Source organism: Pleurodeles waltl, chromosome 8 (genome assembly GCF_031143425.1).
Source record: "Pleurodeles waltl isolate 20211129_DDA chromosome 8, aPleWal1.hap1.20221129, whole genome shotgun sequence".
NCBI classification, from domain to species: Eukaryota; Metazoa; Chordata; class Amphibia; order Caudata; family Salamandridae; genus Pleurodeles; species Pleurodeles waltl.
In genome coordinates this window covers 1,510,772,138-1,510,787,131 of record NC_090447.1, presented here as the reverse complement: position 1 = coordinate 1,510,787,131, position 14,994 = coordinate 1,510,772,138, and the positions used below count along the sequence as shown (strand labels likewise).

Sequence of the window (14,994 nt, the reverse complement as noted above, 5' to 3'; positions counted from 1 at the left end):
TTCACCTTCCGCCCCCGGGCTCACCCCAGGAGGAATGTCTGTTCAGGGGGGAAGCCCAGGTAGACATCTGCCTCCAGTCGGGGAGGCACAACAGGGAAGGCCAACAGTTTCCTGCCTTCAGGCCCCCAGGTGCCCGACGGCACAAAGCTCGCCCACGCACGTCCTGTAATGGGCCAGGGGCACAGTAGCGCGGACAGCCTTACTCTTCCGGCTGGCCTTACTGCATGTTCCTCCCCTCAGAATCAGGCCAGAGACCCCGAAGGATCAGGCATCACTTGCCTCCCCGGGGCCCAACGCTGCTCAGCTGCCACCTAGGCCTGCTATCTGTCTCTCTAGCAGGGGTGCAAAGAGGGGGGTGACAGGGCACATCACCCCGGTGCCGCACATGCACAGGCCGAGGGACCTCCAGCCCCTGTTAGGCCTCAGTGCCCCCCCACAGTGCTGCTTACTGTCTCCAGCCCTCAGGCAGGTGTCCGCCAGTCACACCGTCACAGCGAGGCTCAGTTGTGCTCAGTCGGGCCTCCGCACCTCCACGGAATTGCACGGGTTGGCACACTTGGCCTCCCTCCTTTCGCTTGCCGCCGCGTGGGCCCAGGCGCCACCATTCCCTTGTGTCTTCCCGCGTTGTGGCCACAAGTCGCTCCGGCCGCACCCGGCGGTGCAGTTCTGCCCTCGGGGTTCCGCTACAGCAACCGCTAGTCCTGCAGCACCCAGTTCTCCGTTTTCTGTTGGATTGCTGACCAATTAGCTGGGCTTTGCTCTGGATGGGGTTTCAGAATACGACCGCCATCTTGGCCGGTCAAGCCACCGACACTGGTCATCCAAAATAATGTAACTTGGTCTTACTACCACAGTTTGAACTTGATCATGATTTGTTGTATGGTTTAAAAATTGATGGAACATTCCTAATGTTATTATTTTCTATCACATCCAGGTGCTTCAAACTGTTCTTTAAGCACCCCAGGAACGGCACATAGCAAAATGTACAGAAACATAGTTACTTAGGATTGGATGTCTAGGGGTAGAACATTCCTATATACATCTTTATCAAACTTCTTACATTTTTAACAACTAATATAGTTTGTACAGCAAAGGTTTTGTAATTAAACCCCCACTTTATTGGGTAAATATCCTCAGTCTTAGATATTTGTAATATTTTTTCAGATCATTCAGGGAATGATTGACATTTCACACACAAACATTTTATTTGTCTAATGCTTAGTTTGTATGCTATGTGATAAGATTGTGATCACAAATGTATAGCTCATGTGAGTCCATCAAAAATGTAAATGGTACTGAAGCAAGGAAGAAACTATTAAGCCCTGATAAAACAATTTTTAAAATCCTTTACACATAGATTGAAAAATAAAGGGGCTAAGGTACAACTTTGCATCAGGCCATTCTTTGAGATGATTTTCTTAGTTTTGCAACTAGGTTTTGACAGTTAAAGATTATTGTGAATTAATGCAAGATATAAATGCCCTCTTATTGCCACTTCACCTTCAGCTATCACATGTCGTAGGATCCTTTTCTCTCTTAGAAGTGTCAATACCTCAATTTACTCTCATGTTTATTTTCAGGAGAAGAGCAGGAAAAAAGAAAACGAAAACGAAGAAAGAAAGATGAGGAGTTACTCAAGAAAATCCCAGAGTCCTTCTTTTATAAATATGATGAAATCTGCCCTCAGCCATATGTCACACCAGATTCTGGAGTCCCAACTAATCTCCTGCAGCTTGTGTATCCTTCACCTTTTACTAGTGTTTGAAAGATCTAAGTCAAGTATCTGCTGGAAACAGCAGTTACGTTTAAGGAAACTTCAGATTGTACTGTAGTTTCTTTATAAGTACCTGTCCAAAGATTCCATTCATATAGTTTTTGATTGCAGGCAAAATCAGTAGGCAGTTTTTCTTTAAAAAAAAAAAAAAAGAGCAAAATGTTTTTGTTAAGTCACGGGTTAATCAGATTCAAATCTCACAGAGTGGAAGCATGATTGACAGGTAGGTCAAAACATTTTAAAGTCAATTAATACCACGCCCCAAAGACTCTAACAACACAATGCCTCTGACAGTTACTTTCTGAAAGCTAGTTATTTACATCATAATATTTCATATGTTGTTCTCATTGACACGCATTATTGCTTGAAAAGGCAATAACAGTGAAGAAAGCTATTTTTTGAGTCCCTATGTGATCTTCCAAATCTAGCACCATAATTTGTACCCACCTCATTCTATACTAAATAGTACCCTCTTGCCTGTCACCAAAGCCTTTAAGTTCAGAACAGTGTCTAAATCTGCAGAGATCTCCCCAAAAGTGTTATAAAATGAAAAAGGAATAAATTGTTGAGAACTATATTCAGTTTTAGAGACCTTCGCAGATTACCAAAATAAATACATAAAGTTTTATATGTTTCAAAATGTCAATGATAAAAACTACTTGAGGAGTCCCACCGGGTTTGTGGCCAACCTTTCTTCTATTTATCATAGATAAGTAGGTAACATCAATCCGCAGGTCAAAATCAAGAAAGGATGCAAATTCACACTAGAAGTCACACCACACTTGGATGGTGTATATCCAATGGGACTAAATGAATATCAGCACAGGATGTTCTAGAAGGGTCCAACACCTCCTCCTTTGCTACTCTGCTGTCCTTGATCTTGTTCATGCCACTTTTCTTCACTCAAACTCTTTTTTAAATTGGCCTAAACTTTGCTCATGAAGTGAAATATAAAGTGCAGAGAAATTCCTGATTGAGCCTGTCACAGACATTGTTGGGCGAGCCGGTAATTCTGAGTGATTCAGTATTACCTCATGCAGTGATTCCTCAGTGTTGTCCTTTGGCCTCTTTATCAGGTCATACCTGGTGGAAATGTCCTTGAAATTTTTCAAAAAATGTTGAATTTTGTGAAAAAATGAGTATGGAGCACTGATTTCTCAGCTAATTTGTAAATTCTTAGAATAGTGCAGTGTTTTTGCATGCTGGAATTATGAATCCCATGAATGCAGTAATGCTTGGTTTGAAATTACTGCATCAGAATTTCTAATAATTTTGGAATTACTGCAAATTTGTGATAAGGGAGTTTAGAAACACTTGTAAAAGAAGAAAGTATGATTTGATATTCAGCATTACCTAAACCAGGCTAATAGAAGGCATAAACATTATTGATATAGACACTTGAGGTTTCCTCTGTTTTCTATCTCTCAAAGAGAGTTTCTGGCTGCGGAACATAATTATTGCTTTCTTATTAGTTACTGTCTTGGCAAAGAGAGAGAGGCACATGGTTTATCTTCTGACTCTTCCCCACTGTACATTATTTTAAGGCAGTAAATTCTTGTTTTTGGGCCATTCCTGATGTTCTACAGTAATCGGGCTCATATTTTTAAACAAGTGAGTGATTCTTGTTTTTTCACAAGCATTTATCTTCCATTGTAGAGAGTATGGCATTGTAAAAACCTTATGCCCTGCTTTTTAAGGATTCATGCCAGCGGTGTTGTAAGGCAACAACTGGAATTAACAAATATACTGTGAGATAGGGCGTGCACCGCACTGCATTAGGATATAGCATTCCTCTGAAAGCTAATTTGTCAAATCCCTACTGTATTTTCCTTCTGATGGATACATGTACCTGTGGATTCCCCACCTTTTGAATACTCAAAATGTGCCAGCATTCGACCGAAATGTTTTCTTTCTAGCTCTCCACGTCGACAAGAATGTCACAATGAAACAGCTCTGCACGCGACTCCGTCTGACAGCATTGGAGCCATAAGAAGTCCTCGCTGACGTCAGTTCCCTTTTTTCCACGCCTCCAATGCTAACGTGTTTTCTACTTCTCCAGGTGGTTACACAGTTTTGAGGGAGTTTCCTTGTTGAGTTTTGTTTCTGCAACAATGTTTCCACCGAAAAAGTCAGGCTTTAAGCCTTGTAGGCAGTGTGGGGGGTCACATGTCAGTCTCTGCCCCTCACACAAAGTGCCTCTGGTGCTTAAGTTCCGACCATGACATCGAGGGATGCTCTTCTTCCCAAAGCATGAACCCGATGGCACTAAAAGAAAGGGAGGTGAAGCTCTTCCTGGAGACAGCTAAGAGGGAGAAGTGGGGCCGTAGAAGATCCAGGCCTGGGGAGGAGTCATCGTCCCACAGGTCTTCGTTGTTGCACAAGCAGCGTCGCTCATCCTGAGATACCAGCCCCTAGTCTTTTTCTCCGGCTTCGAGGTCTCTGTGCTGCTCGACTTGGGAAGTGAGTTCCACTCCACCTCCTCAACCAAAGTCACCTGAGGTGTCACCAGTGCCGTCTTTAGTGGAAATTTCGCCGTCGCCTTAGAGTCCTGTGGCACACTTTTTTCCTGTGTCTCCATTGGCTCAGGAAATTGAAGAACAGGCAACAGGTGAGGTCCAGCTTCCACAACAGGAGCGGGAATATCTGACCTTTCTGGCTCCGTGGGCGGACCCATCCAACTTCTTGAATGCTATGTATAGTATTTTTAACAGAGTGATGGCCCTCTCTTGTGTGCCTGCGGGCCCCACGGGTCCTCCGGTCTTTAATCTTGGAGGTTTCTCGGTACCGTATAGGCAGGCTCCATTTATGCCTTTTGTGCCCACAACTCCATATCACTGGACTGGAACAGCACCGAGGAAAACACTATCACCTTCGGCGATGAGTGCCGATACCGATGTCAGATAGATCTCGTCCTGCCCAGAGTAAGGTCCTGGCACCGGCCCCTGCTTCACCAGCACCGCAACGTCAGCACATTCTGTATTGATGCTGCGGCTGGAATCCAGGCTGAGGCCTAGGAGGGATGCCTTGTGGCTCTTGGACGAGCAGCACTATTTGGAAGAGCAGCAGGAGCTCGAGGAAGGAGAGATTTTATTACCTTCCCACGACATCGAAGGTATTAAGGTAGTGAGTGGGCTGGGCACATCCCCTGAGTGGGAATTGTTATCCCCTGAGGGTATACCCCCTCTGTAGGTTACTTCATATCATGGGGTAATTAGGAAGGCTGAAGAACATTTGGACTTACCTCTGCCTACTACAGAATTGAAGTCAAACATGTTGACCCAGGTTCTCCACTCTTCCTCTGCGACATCAGAACCCCTTCTACCATTTAATGAGGCTTTGTCGGAGCCAATTTTAGATTTGTGGCAGAAACCTGTTACTACAACTGCAGTTTCAAACTCCATTGCCAGTTGGACCAGGTGACCCGCAGTTTGTGAGTCAGCATCCAACACCTGAAAGCCTGGTGTGGTAAGCTTCATGTTTATCAGGGGCTGAACCTGGTTCCTTCCCTACCGGTCCTGTGGATAGGGAGTCGAAAGGCATGGAGCGGTCAGCGAAAAAGATCTCTTCGTCAGGAAGTATGGTGTTGAAATCAGTAAATGCTACATGTCTGTTGGGCAGGTGTATCCATGTGCTGACAGATTGGGCCAATGAGGTCATCCCCAAACTGCAGCAGGAGGTACAGGGTCATTTTGCTAAACTATTGCAAGATAGTCAGGCAGCAGCAAAACAGGTCATACAATCCGGCCTGGATACTGCAGACTGTTGCTAGAGCCATGGGGACTTGAATTGCTAGTAGAAAGCATTCATGGCTTAGAGGGTCGGGTTCTCCCCTGATGTACAGTCCTCTTTAATGGATCGTCCATTCAACGGATCTAGATTGTTTAGAGCCAAGGCAGACTCGGCCTAGGAGAGGCTTAAGTAGAGTAAGGCTTCTGCTAAGTCTTTAGGTCTTCAGACACTCTCCTCGACCTATAGACCTTACCGTAGGTTTAGGAGATTTGGCCGCAGCTCCTCCTTTCATGGGAGGCAGCACTTCCAGAATCAGCAGTCTACCAACCCCCTCTATAATTCCTACAGAGGTCATGGGAGACTTAGGCAACATGGTGTCGTCCATCAGCCCTCCTCCTCCTCCTCCACTTCATCTTCCGCTGGTAACATGTCAGAAAAGCAGCCCTAGTTCTCTCCCCTTTCAGCAACATGTGTTGGCCGTAGGGGGAAGGTTATTTCATTTTCTTCAAGAGTGGGAGTCAATAACATCAGACTCATGGGTGTTGAGCATTGTAGGGAATGGGTATGCCCTTCCCTTTCAGGAGTTTCCCCCTGCCTTCCCTCCCCAGCATTGATTTTGTTCAGAGGATCACCTGCTGTTACTTCAGCAGGAGGTACAAAATCTACTATTAAAGGACGCAGTGGAGCTGGTTCCGGAGCAGGAAAAGGGTCAGGGATGTTATTCAAGGTATTTCCTGATCCACAAGAAAGATAGTCTTTTGAGGCCCATCCTAGACCTGAGGATTTTGAACTGGTACCTCAAACAGGAGAAGTTCAAAATGTTGACCCTAGCTCAGGTGTGTCTGGTGTTGGACAAGGAAGACTGGGTGGTTTCTGTTGACTTGCAGGGTGTGTATTTTCACATCCCCATTCTGCAGTCGCACAGGAAGTATCTCTGGTTCATGGTAGGGTCGCAGCACTACAGTTTGTGGTTCTTCCTTTTGTCTTACTTCTGCACCTCGAGTCTTCACGAAGGTGGTGGCAGTGGTTGCAGCACATCTCAGAAGGAAGGGAATATGGGTATTCCCTTACCTGGATGATTGGCTGCTCAAAGCCGAGTCTCCAGAGTTAGTGTTGCTCCATTTGCAGGTGGCAACCCACTTGTTGTTCAACCTGGGCTTTATGTTGAACGTGCCCAAATCTCACCTGGAGCCCTCTCAGCGCCTCCTGTTCATAGGGGCAGTACTGGACACAGCATTGCATCAGGCCTAACCCCTCCTCAGAGGATTCGGGACATTCAGCCTAGGTTCCAATGTTTCAGGATGGAGCTGTTGTTCCGGTCCTAAAGGTCCTACGCCTGCTCGGTCTGTTCACTTCCTGTATTCTGCTGGTCACTCACACACATTGGCGCATGAGGGCTCTCCAGGGGTGCCTACGCAAGCAGTAGTTTCAGCACAAAGGAGATCTCAAGGAGTCAATAACATTCTCCAGAGACACTGCAGTGGATCTTTGATGGTGGAGTGTAGACAGCAGCCTTTCGCCGGGGAGGCTGTTTTGTCTTCCACCTCTGATGACCACAGTCATATCAGATGTTTCCACTCTAGGACAGGGAGACCATCTGGGGGATCTGGAGATCAAGGGTGTTTGGTCTCCAGTGGAACAGGTGTTTCACATCAATCTGTTGGGTTATGGGTAATACGTCTGTCTCTCAAGGCCTTCCTCCCTTCCATTCACAGTCAGTCAGTTCAAGTCTTAAGGGACAACACTTCTGTGATGTGGTATATCAACAAGCAGTGGGGAGTCAGGTCATATCTTCTCTGCAGAGAGGCTCTGCGACTCTGGTCTTGGGCTGAGGACCATTGGATTTGCATAGTAGAAAAACATTTGGCCAGAGTTCTCAACATATGTGCGGACAGTCTCAGCCGGCACTTTTCGGCTGACCATGAGTGGCATCTCCATCCGAAGGTGGTTCTCACGTCTTCCAGTTATAGGGGACGCCTCAGATAGACCTGTTTGCCACTTGGGAGAACACGCACTGCCCGTCTTTCTGCAGCCACCAGTTTCCAATGCAGGGAGCACTGGGGGATGCGTTTCAGTAGAGCTGAAGCAACTGGCTGCTTTACGGTTACCTTCCATACCCCTGATTCCTCAGGTTCTGAGGAAGATCCGTCAAGACTGGGCCCAAGTCGTATTAATAGCCCCAGATTGGCCAAGAAGGGTGTCGTACACCGACCTCTTTCAGCTCTCGCTATGCCCTCCACTCCGTCTCACTCACAGGGCAGACCTACTCTCGCAGTCGCAGGGGCAGGTTCTACACCCCACCTCCATAGCCTACGCCTACATGCCTGGAGAAGTGGTGGATGTTATATTGTCGGCCAGGCGACACTCCACCAAAACTGTCTATACTGTTAGATGGGCCAAGTTTGTTAAATGGTGTGAGGAGAGACACATTGATCCTTTAAAGGCCCATTTGCCTAATGTTGTACAATTTGCTCTCTCTTTCGCGCAGCAAGGTTGCACAGTTGTGACAGTAAAAGTTTATCTGTCTGCACTGTCTGCATTTATTTGTTTACATGACCAACTCTCTTAAAGTCCCTTATAGTTCTAAGGTTTCTTAAGGGTTTGATTATTAGGTTTCCTCCCACTTAATTTATTATGCCTCAGTGGGATTTAAATTTAGTTTTAACTTACCTGATGGGTACACCGTTTGAACCATTGTATAGTTGCCTTTGAGGTTCCTTATGTTTAAAACTGTTTTTCTCATAGCAATCATGTTGGCTAGGCGCGTTAGAGTGTAAAACCCCTTTTACCACTTTCCATGCTAACAAGGTGGTGCTGAGAACCAGGGTGGCTTTCATGCCAAAGGTGGTAACTTCTTTTCATTTAGGGCATTCCATCACCCTTCCATCCTTTTACCCTCCTTCCAATCCCTCTAAGGAGGAGGAAAGGCTGCACCGTCTGGATCCAAGGAGCGTGCTGAGTTTCTATGTGGACAGGACAAGAGAGTTTAGGACGGGCGTTCAGTTCTTCGTTGGCTACGTGGGTAAGATGAAGGGCAAAGCCGCCCACAAAAGAACGCTTTCAAGATGGGTCATTCTTTGCATTGAAATATGTTATTCACAGGCAAAGAAGGATCCTCCCAAAGGCTTTAGAGCTCATTACCAGAGCTAAGTCTACTACTTCTGCTTTGGCTAGCGGTATACCTGTTGAGGATATTTGCAAAGCAGCAACTTGGACTTCCCTCCACATTTCCCGAAGCATTACTGCTTGAAATCAGAAGTGAGGAGGGACAGTAATTTTGCCTATTCAGTGCTGCAGGATTTTTGGTAAAACCAGACAGGCACCCACCTCCGAGTGCAGGCTGCTTTGGGATTCTATTCAAAAGGAGAGGAACCCATAGGTACGTGTATCCATCAGAAGAACATGTTACTTACCTTCTGTCACGATTTTTCTATTGGATACAGTATCTTCTTGTGTTGAGTTTGCACATGTTGGTGTTTACCCGTTCACCTCAAAGGCACAATAAAATAGTGGGTGAAACTAACGTCAGCACGCCGGCGAGGACTTCTTATGGCTCCGATTATTTCAGACGGAGTCACGTGCTGAGATGTTCCATTGTGACATCCTTGTTGATGTGGAGAGCTAGAAAGAAAACAAATCAGTTGAATACTGGTACATTGGGAGTATTCAGAAGGTGAGGAATCCAGAAATAGATATTGTATCCACCAAAAAAAGCGTTACTGAAGGTAAGTAACATGTTCTTCAGGTCTAAAGCAGCTCCTTCTGGCTTCATTGTTGGAAATCTGAAAGCCTGACCATTGGCCATTGATCCATGCCCTCAAGTAACTGTATTGAATCTGATAGAAGGATGTGGAGTGGATTTTGCAGTGAAGTTGTTTGGAATCTATTTGAGTAAGTTCATCTCTGCCTCCAGCCCTAGGCTTTACACACTTCAAGTAAATTTAAAGTGTAGACATTTGCATGCCCTATATGGTGATTTTATTAGTTGCTTCTTTTAACATATCTAATAATTACGGGTATGCATCTTGTAACACTGCTTTCCATCCTAGCCCTTTGTTCTGGATTGTAACTTCTGCTCTTTGATGAAGGCAGCTTTTATGTGTCAGTTGATAAGGAAAACTAGCCTAATTTTATGAAGGTATGTAAAATATGATGGAATATTGTGATAACATAGCAAGAAGTATGGCCGGAGTGATTCAGCTGGTAGTAAATTGTAAACATTAAGCAAAGGGATCCACAGTGATAGTGAAATAAACTAACTTCTCCAGTGCCATCTTGCTGGTAGAGAATGTTTTTTCTCTAATACCACCCTGTGGGTAGAGCAGTCAGCTCATCATCATCATAATCAATTAAAACCCCTTCGAAATCAAAGTGCTCAACAGCAAGTTGGAAAGGTGACAAGAGCATAACATATAGACTAGACCACATCTCCTGAGGCCTCCAGAAAATGATTCCAGTACAGCATCCAAGAGTTGACTTGTATGACCATTTTATATCCAAGTATTTTGGCCAAGCATGCGACTAGTGATATGTATGGATTTTTAATGGATCATCTGATATCTAGATAGAAACTAAGAAATGAGAGCCATGCAGAATGGAAATATTTTTATGATTCAGTGTTATACCTACCTAACTTAACATTCTTTCACCAACTGTAAATATTAAGGTCTGCATTACACATTGAAACATGTAAGGCACTGCTTGCTTCAGCATTAAAAGGACAGACAGACAGTGTTGGAAAATGGGTTATTGGTAGGGCAGGTAGGTACCTACACCTAGCAACAAGCCACCAACCTCCACATAGGTACAGTTGGGTCTCAGTAAATTAATCCCAGCTCAACCCTTGGTAGCTTGGCATCGAGCGTCAAGGCTTAACTTAGGAGACAAAGTGTAAAGCATTCAAATATCACAAAACAGTAATTAAATAAAACACAGGAAACAGTTTAAAAATCCAAAACCAATTTATAAAAATAGTTTATATTTTTATCTTTAAAATGACACAAAAACGATTAAAATCGGTTCAGGGGAACCGGAGATATGAATTTTTTAAGAATTATTACTTTTCTAGCGCTTAGAAACAAAAAGCGCCAATCGGGTCATCTGGTTGCACCTCGACCGGGGCAAAGTCAAACTTTCAGGCCGACCGCGATGGAGCCCTGCTCGGCTACAGGTCGCGGGAGGCCTCGGTTAAAAAGTTACCTTCTGACTTAGTCTTTATTTTGAAGTTTTTCTTCACCGGGACGAACCTGCCAGTTGAATCCGACCTCCTGGAGCCCTTGTCCGGATACGCGATGTGGGTTTCCTCGGTGGAGACTTTTACCTTCGGACTTAGTCGTTTTTTCGAGATGAAAATCCTTCGACCGGGGTAAACCTGGATCTTGATCTGACGTCCATGGAGCCCTTCTCGGATACGATGGCTGGGAGGTCCCGGTCAACTTTTTACGTTCGGACTTAGTCTCTTTTTTGGATGTTTTTCTTTACCGGGACGAACCACGAAGTCAGGCCGGGTCGCGGTTGAGGCAAGCCGGCTAGAATTTCCGCGGCGGGTCGGTCCCTCTCTGGAGCTTTTTTCCAAAAATTCTCAAATCTTTTCCAAACTTCTGGGGCTTCACCCAGATGTTCTTTTAAGGTTCTTTTGGGGTGGGGCGCTCAAGACGTAACAATATCAGATTCATTGGCATCCCAGAACGATTGGAACTACCCAAAGCCGAGGATTTCTTAGAAAACTGGCTGAAAGAAATAATGAAAACTCAGGATGCCACGAAATCACCAATGATAGAGAGAGCCCACAGAATACCGGGCAGACCCCCTCGGCCTGGAGCGCCACCCCGACCCATGATAGCTAGATTTCTTAACCACAGAGACAGAGATTCTGTTCTTCAACACTTTAGATCTTCCAGTCAAATCAGCTTGGAAAATAATAACATATCTGCATACCCGGACTATACGCTGGAAGTACAACGTAGAAGAGCAACCTTTGTAAAGATCAAACAAATCTTGCGACAAAATAATATAACTTATTCTCTCATGTTCCCAGCCCGCCTGCGTATCACCATAGATGAGAAAACGCTCATATTCCCTACCCCAGAGGATGCATGGACTTGGATTCACGCTAAAGGTTTGATCAGCCCGCCAACGGAAAAGACAACAACTGAGGACTGGATAACACCCAGCTCCAGGAGGAAAAAAAAACAAAGCAAGACCACATTGCGCCCAACGAAATCGCAAATGGAATCAGAGCAAGCTCAAATATTAAGGGAAACTAGCTCCTTCACTCGACCACAATCCAAAACCCGAAGTGACACAGATGCTACAGACAGCGGATCCCCAGGAGGGGAATCAAGTGCATCCTCCTCCTTCCTACTGGCTGGCCCTGACCTTACACCGCGCGTTGCGGATGATCTCTAGGCCTCGTGAGGGAATATGAACTGCGCCACAGACACGAGTCCGGCGTTGGGACACGCGACCTTCCGCCCTTATGCGGCCTAGAGCGGTGTTTGGTGGTTTCTTTGGGATGGGTTCTGGCCGCTAGCTTCCTTGACTGAGACTAACAGGGTAACCAAAGCGGTTGTACTTACAATTTGGACCGAGCAGGGACAAAATTATCCTGGAGACGGGTCGGTTCCCGCCCGGCTATACCAAAACCACGCTCTCCGACAACCAAGTCACTCCCGAATGGAACTTAACTTCGCAGTTTGCAGTTTAGGCACCAGTTGTGCCATTATGTTTATCTCCGGGCTTTACCCGAAATATCCTTTTGCCTATTATTTTTTTTGCTCTCATTTTTATTATTCTCTTTTGATAATGTTGTTTTGTGGGACTGGGGGGGCTGGTGGGCGGGCGCTGGTGGCGGAGGGGAGACGTGGGTGGGCAGCGCGCACTAGACTAACAGCAGTCCCTGGACGCGTCACGGGATTGACCCAACTGTACAAAAAAATAGGTGTGCAACAACCTAACTTAACATGACAAAAAATGAACCAACATATAATATAATGACGTGGAATGTTAAGGGTATGGCGGGCATAAGAAAGCGCAATAGGATACACGCGCACCTAAAGCGTCACAATATTCATATAGCCATTCTCCAAGAAACGCACATTACCCCTGTAGATATTCCCTGGTTGGAAAGAAAGTGGGGCGGGCAGGTCCACGGATCGGGAAATTCATCATACGCAAGAGGGGTTTTGATATGGATAGCCCCGGGGGTCCCGTACACTGTGCGGCGCGGCGTTTCTGACATAGAGGGCAGATACATACATTTAACAGGCCACTTAGATGGGGAACCAGTAACACTGAACGGACTGTACGTCCCGAACGTCGGACAAAGTGAATTCCTGCACAAAACAATCTCACACTTCTCAAACGACCTACCCTCTACATGTATCTGGGGCGGGGATATGAACTGCGTTCCACATATAGACACGGATAGATCACACCCCCCCATAGCAGCCTCCCAAGCAATCAAAAATTTGCAGATGCTGCGTCAATGGATGGTAGACCACCGTCTCATAGATACCTGGAGGCATATACACCCCCATGATCGCGAATACTCATACTACTCCCCAGTACACCTCCTCCACACTCGCATAGACCTTATCCTCATCTCCCAAGACATCACCCACAAGATCACTAGCGCTGATTACACCGCTAGGGTAATCTCAGATCACTCCCCTCTCATCGCTCATTTCAGATGGGGCAGCCCGCGCGCATGCATCCCAACTTGGCGCCTCCAGACCCGATTGCTACAAGACCCCCCTTTCCGAGATGAATTAGCCATACACATATCCTCTTACTTCATCCAAAACAAGGGGACAACGGGCTCTAGATCAACAGAATGGGACGCACATAAGGCAGTCACACGAGGAACATGCATCTCAGCAACAGTCGGCGCGCGTCAAACACTAGCACGTGAGCTTAGTAACTTAGAAAAGGAAGTACATTCTTTTGAGAAAGACTTCGCCAGGGGCGAGATTACACACACAGAACTAGCTGGAAAGCGCGCACAATGGTACGAAGCTGATAGACGACTAGGTCTGTTTGATCATCGACACTACATAGCTCGTAACCACGCAGAGGGTGACAGATCGGGTAAATTACTGTCATGGCTCATACACAATGGTGGCCGGAAATCCCCCATAGGAGCCATCCGATTAGAAACAGGACTAATAGTAAATGCACAGGCCGATATCAACCTAGCCTTTAAGGAGTATTACAGCACACTATACAAAGCTCCCGTCCCCCCACCCGAAACATCACTGAGCGAGTTTTTTACTGATATCGAGCTGAAACAACTAACGACCGCTCAGGTTGCAGACCTGGAAAGACCAATTGATATCAATGAGATATAGCAGGCCCTAAAACAATTGCCGCATGGCAAAGCACCAGGCAATGATGGACTGCCTATTGAATACTATAGCATGTTCCCGACTCAAACACTAACCCCATATCTAGAGATGCTGACGGAGGCGCTAGAGCGTGGACAACTACCAGACACATGCCGTGAAGCGCTGATAGCAGTGCTACCTAAGCCGGGGAGAGACCCATTGGATGTACGTTCATATAGACCACTATCACTACTGAACACAGACTGTAAGCTACTCGGTAAACTGCTAGCCAACCGCTTGCTCCCATGTATGCCGGACCTGATACATCACGACCAGGCTGGATTTATACCTGGCCGGAGCACATTTAGCAATATCCGAAACTTATTGCGCCTTATGGCGAACTCACGAACGGATGACTATGCTCAAGTGGCAGTATCACTGGACATAGAAAAAGCATTCGACACGCTGGGTTGGCCCTTTTTGATGGAGACGTTGCGCCGTATGGGCTTCGGTCGAACATTCATCAGATGGATAGAGGTACTCTACACTAACCCTTCTGCAAGAGTCAAAACGGGCGACACGATTTCGCAACCGTTTAAAATAGAGAGAGGAACCAGGCAGGGCTGCCCATTATCCCCGCTTTTATTCGCCCTCGCAATCGAACCCTTAGCAGCTCACCTACGAGCGGTAGCCCCTGCATGGGGCATCCGAGACGACCACACACACCGTATAGTGTCGCTATATGCAGACGATGCACTTATTTTCTTACGAGATCACCAAAAATCCCTACCTGAAGTGCTGAAGTTACTGCACAGGTTTGGCACGTTGGCCGGACTCAAGGTAAATTGGTCTAAGTCGTGCATATTCCCTATGTGTCCTGTCCCTGAAGCACACAGATTATCCTCCAACCCTGGCGAACTGAAATGGTGTTACACCACTTTCAAATACTTGGGTGTAAACATATATCACGACGCACGAGATCTCAGGGACGGCAACTTGGGGCAGGCGATTCGATCCATTAGAGGCTCCCTGCCCTTCTGGTGCTCACTCCCTCTATCACCATTGGGCAGAGTAGCCATAGCGAAGATGGTGATCCTGCCCCGATTGTTGTACTTCTTCATGGCCCTCCCACTGACTCTCCCAGCCTCTTTCTTTAAACCTCTGAAT

General features: G+C 46.3%; 1 protein-coding gene across 4 annotated transcripts in view; it reads left to right on the top strand.

Annotated features, from left to right (window-relative positions):
• The window catches only part of CFAP44 (cilia and flagella associated protein 44), a 382,521-nt gene that overhangs the window by 147,453 nt on the left and 220,074 nt on the right, over positions 1 to 14,994 (top strand). For all 4 annotated transcript variants that reach the window (XM_069202788.1, XM_069202786.1, XM_069202785.1 and 1 more), the window contains one exon: positions 1,581 to 1,737. In XM_069202788.1, the coding sequence (XP_069058889.1) occupies positions 1,581 to 1,737 (157 nt within the window). The remainder of the gene's footprint in view (positions 1 to 1,580; positions 1,738 to 14,994) is intronic.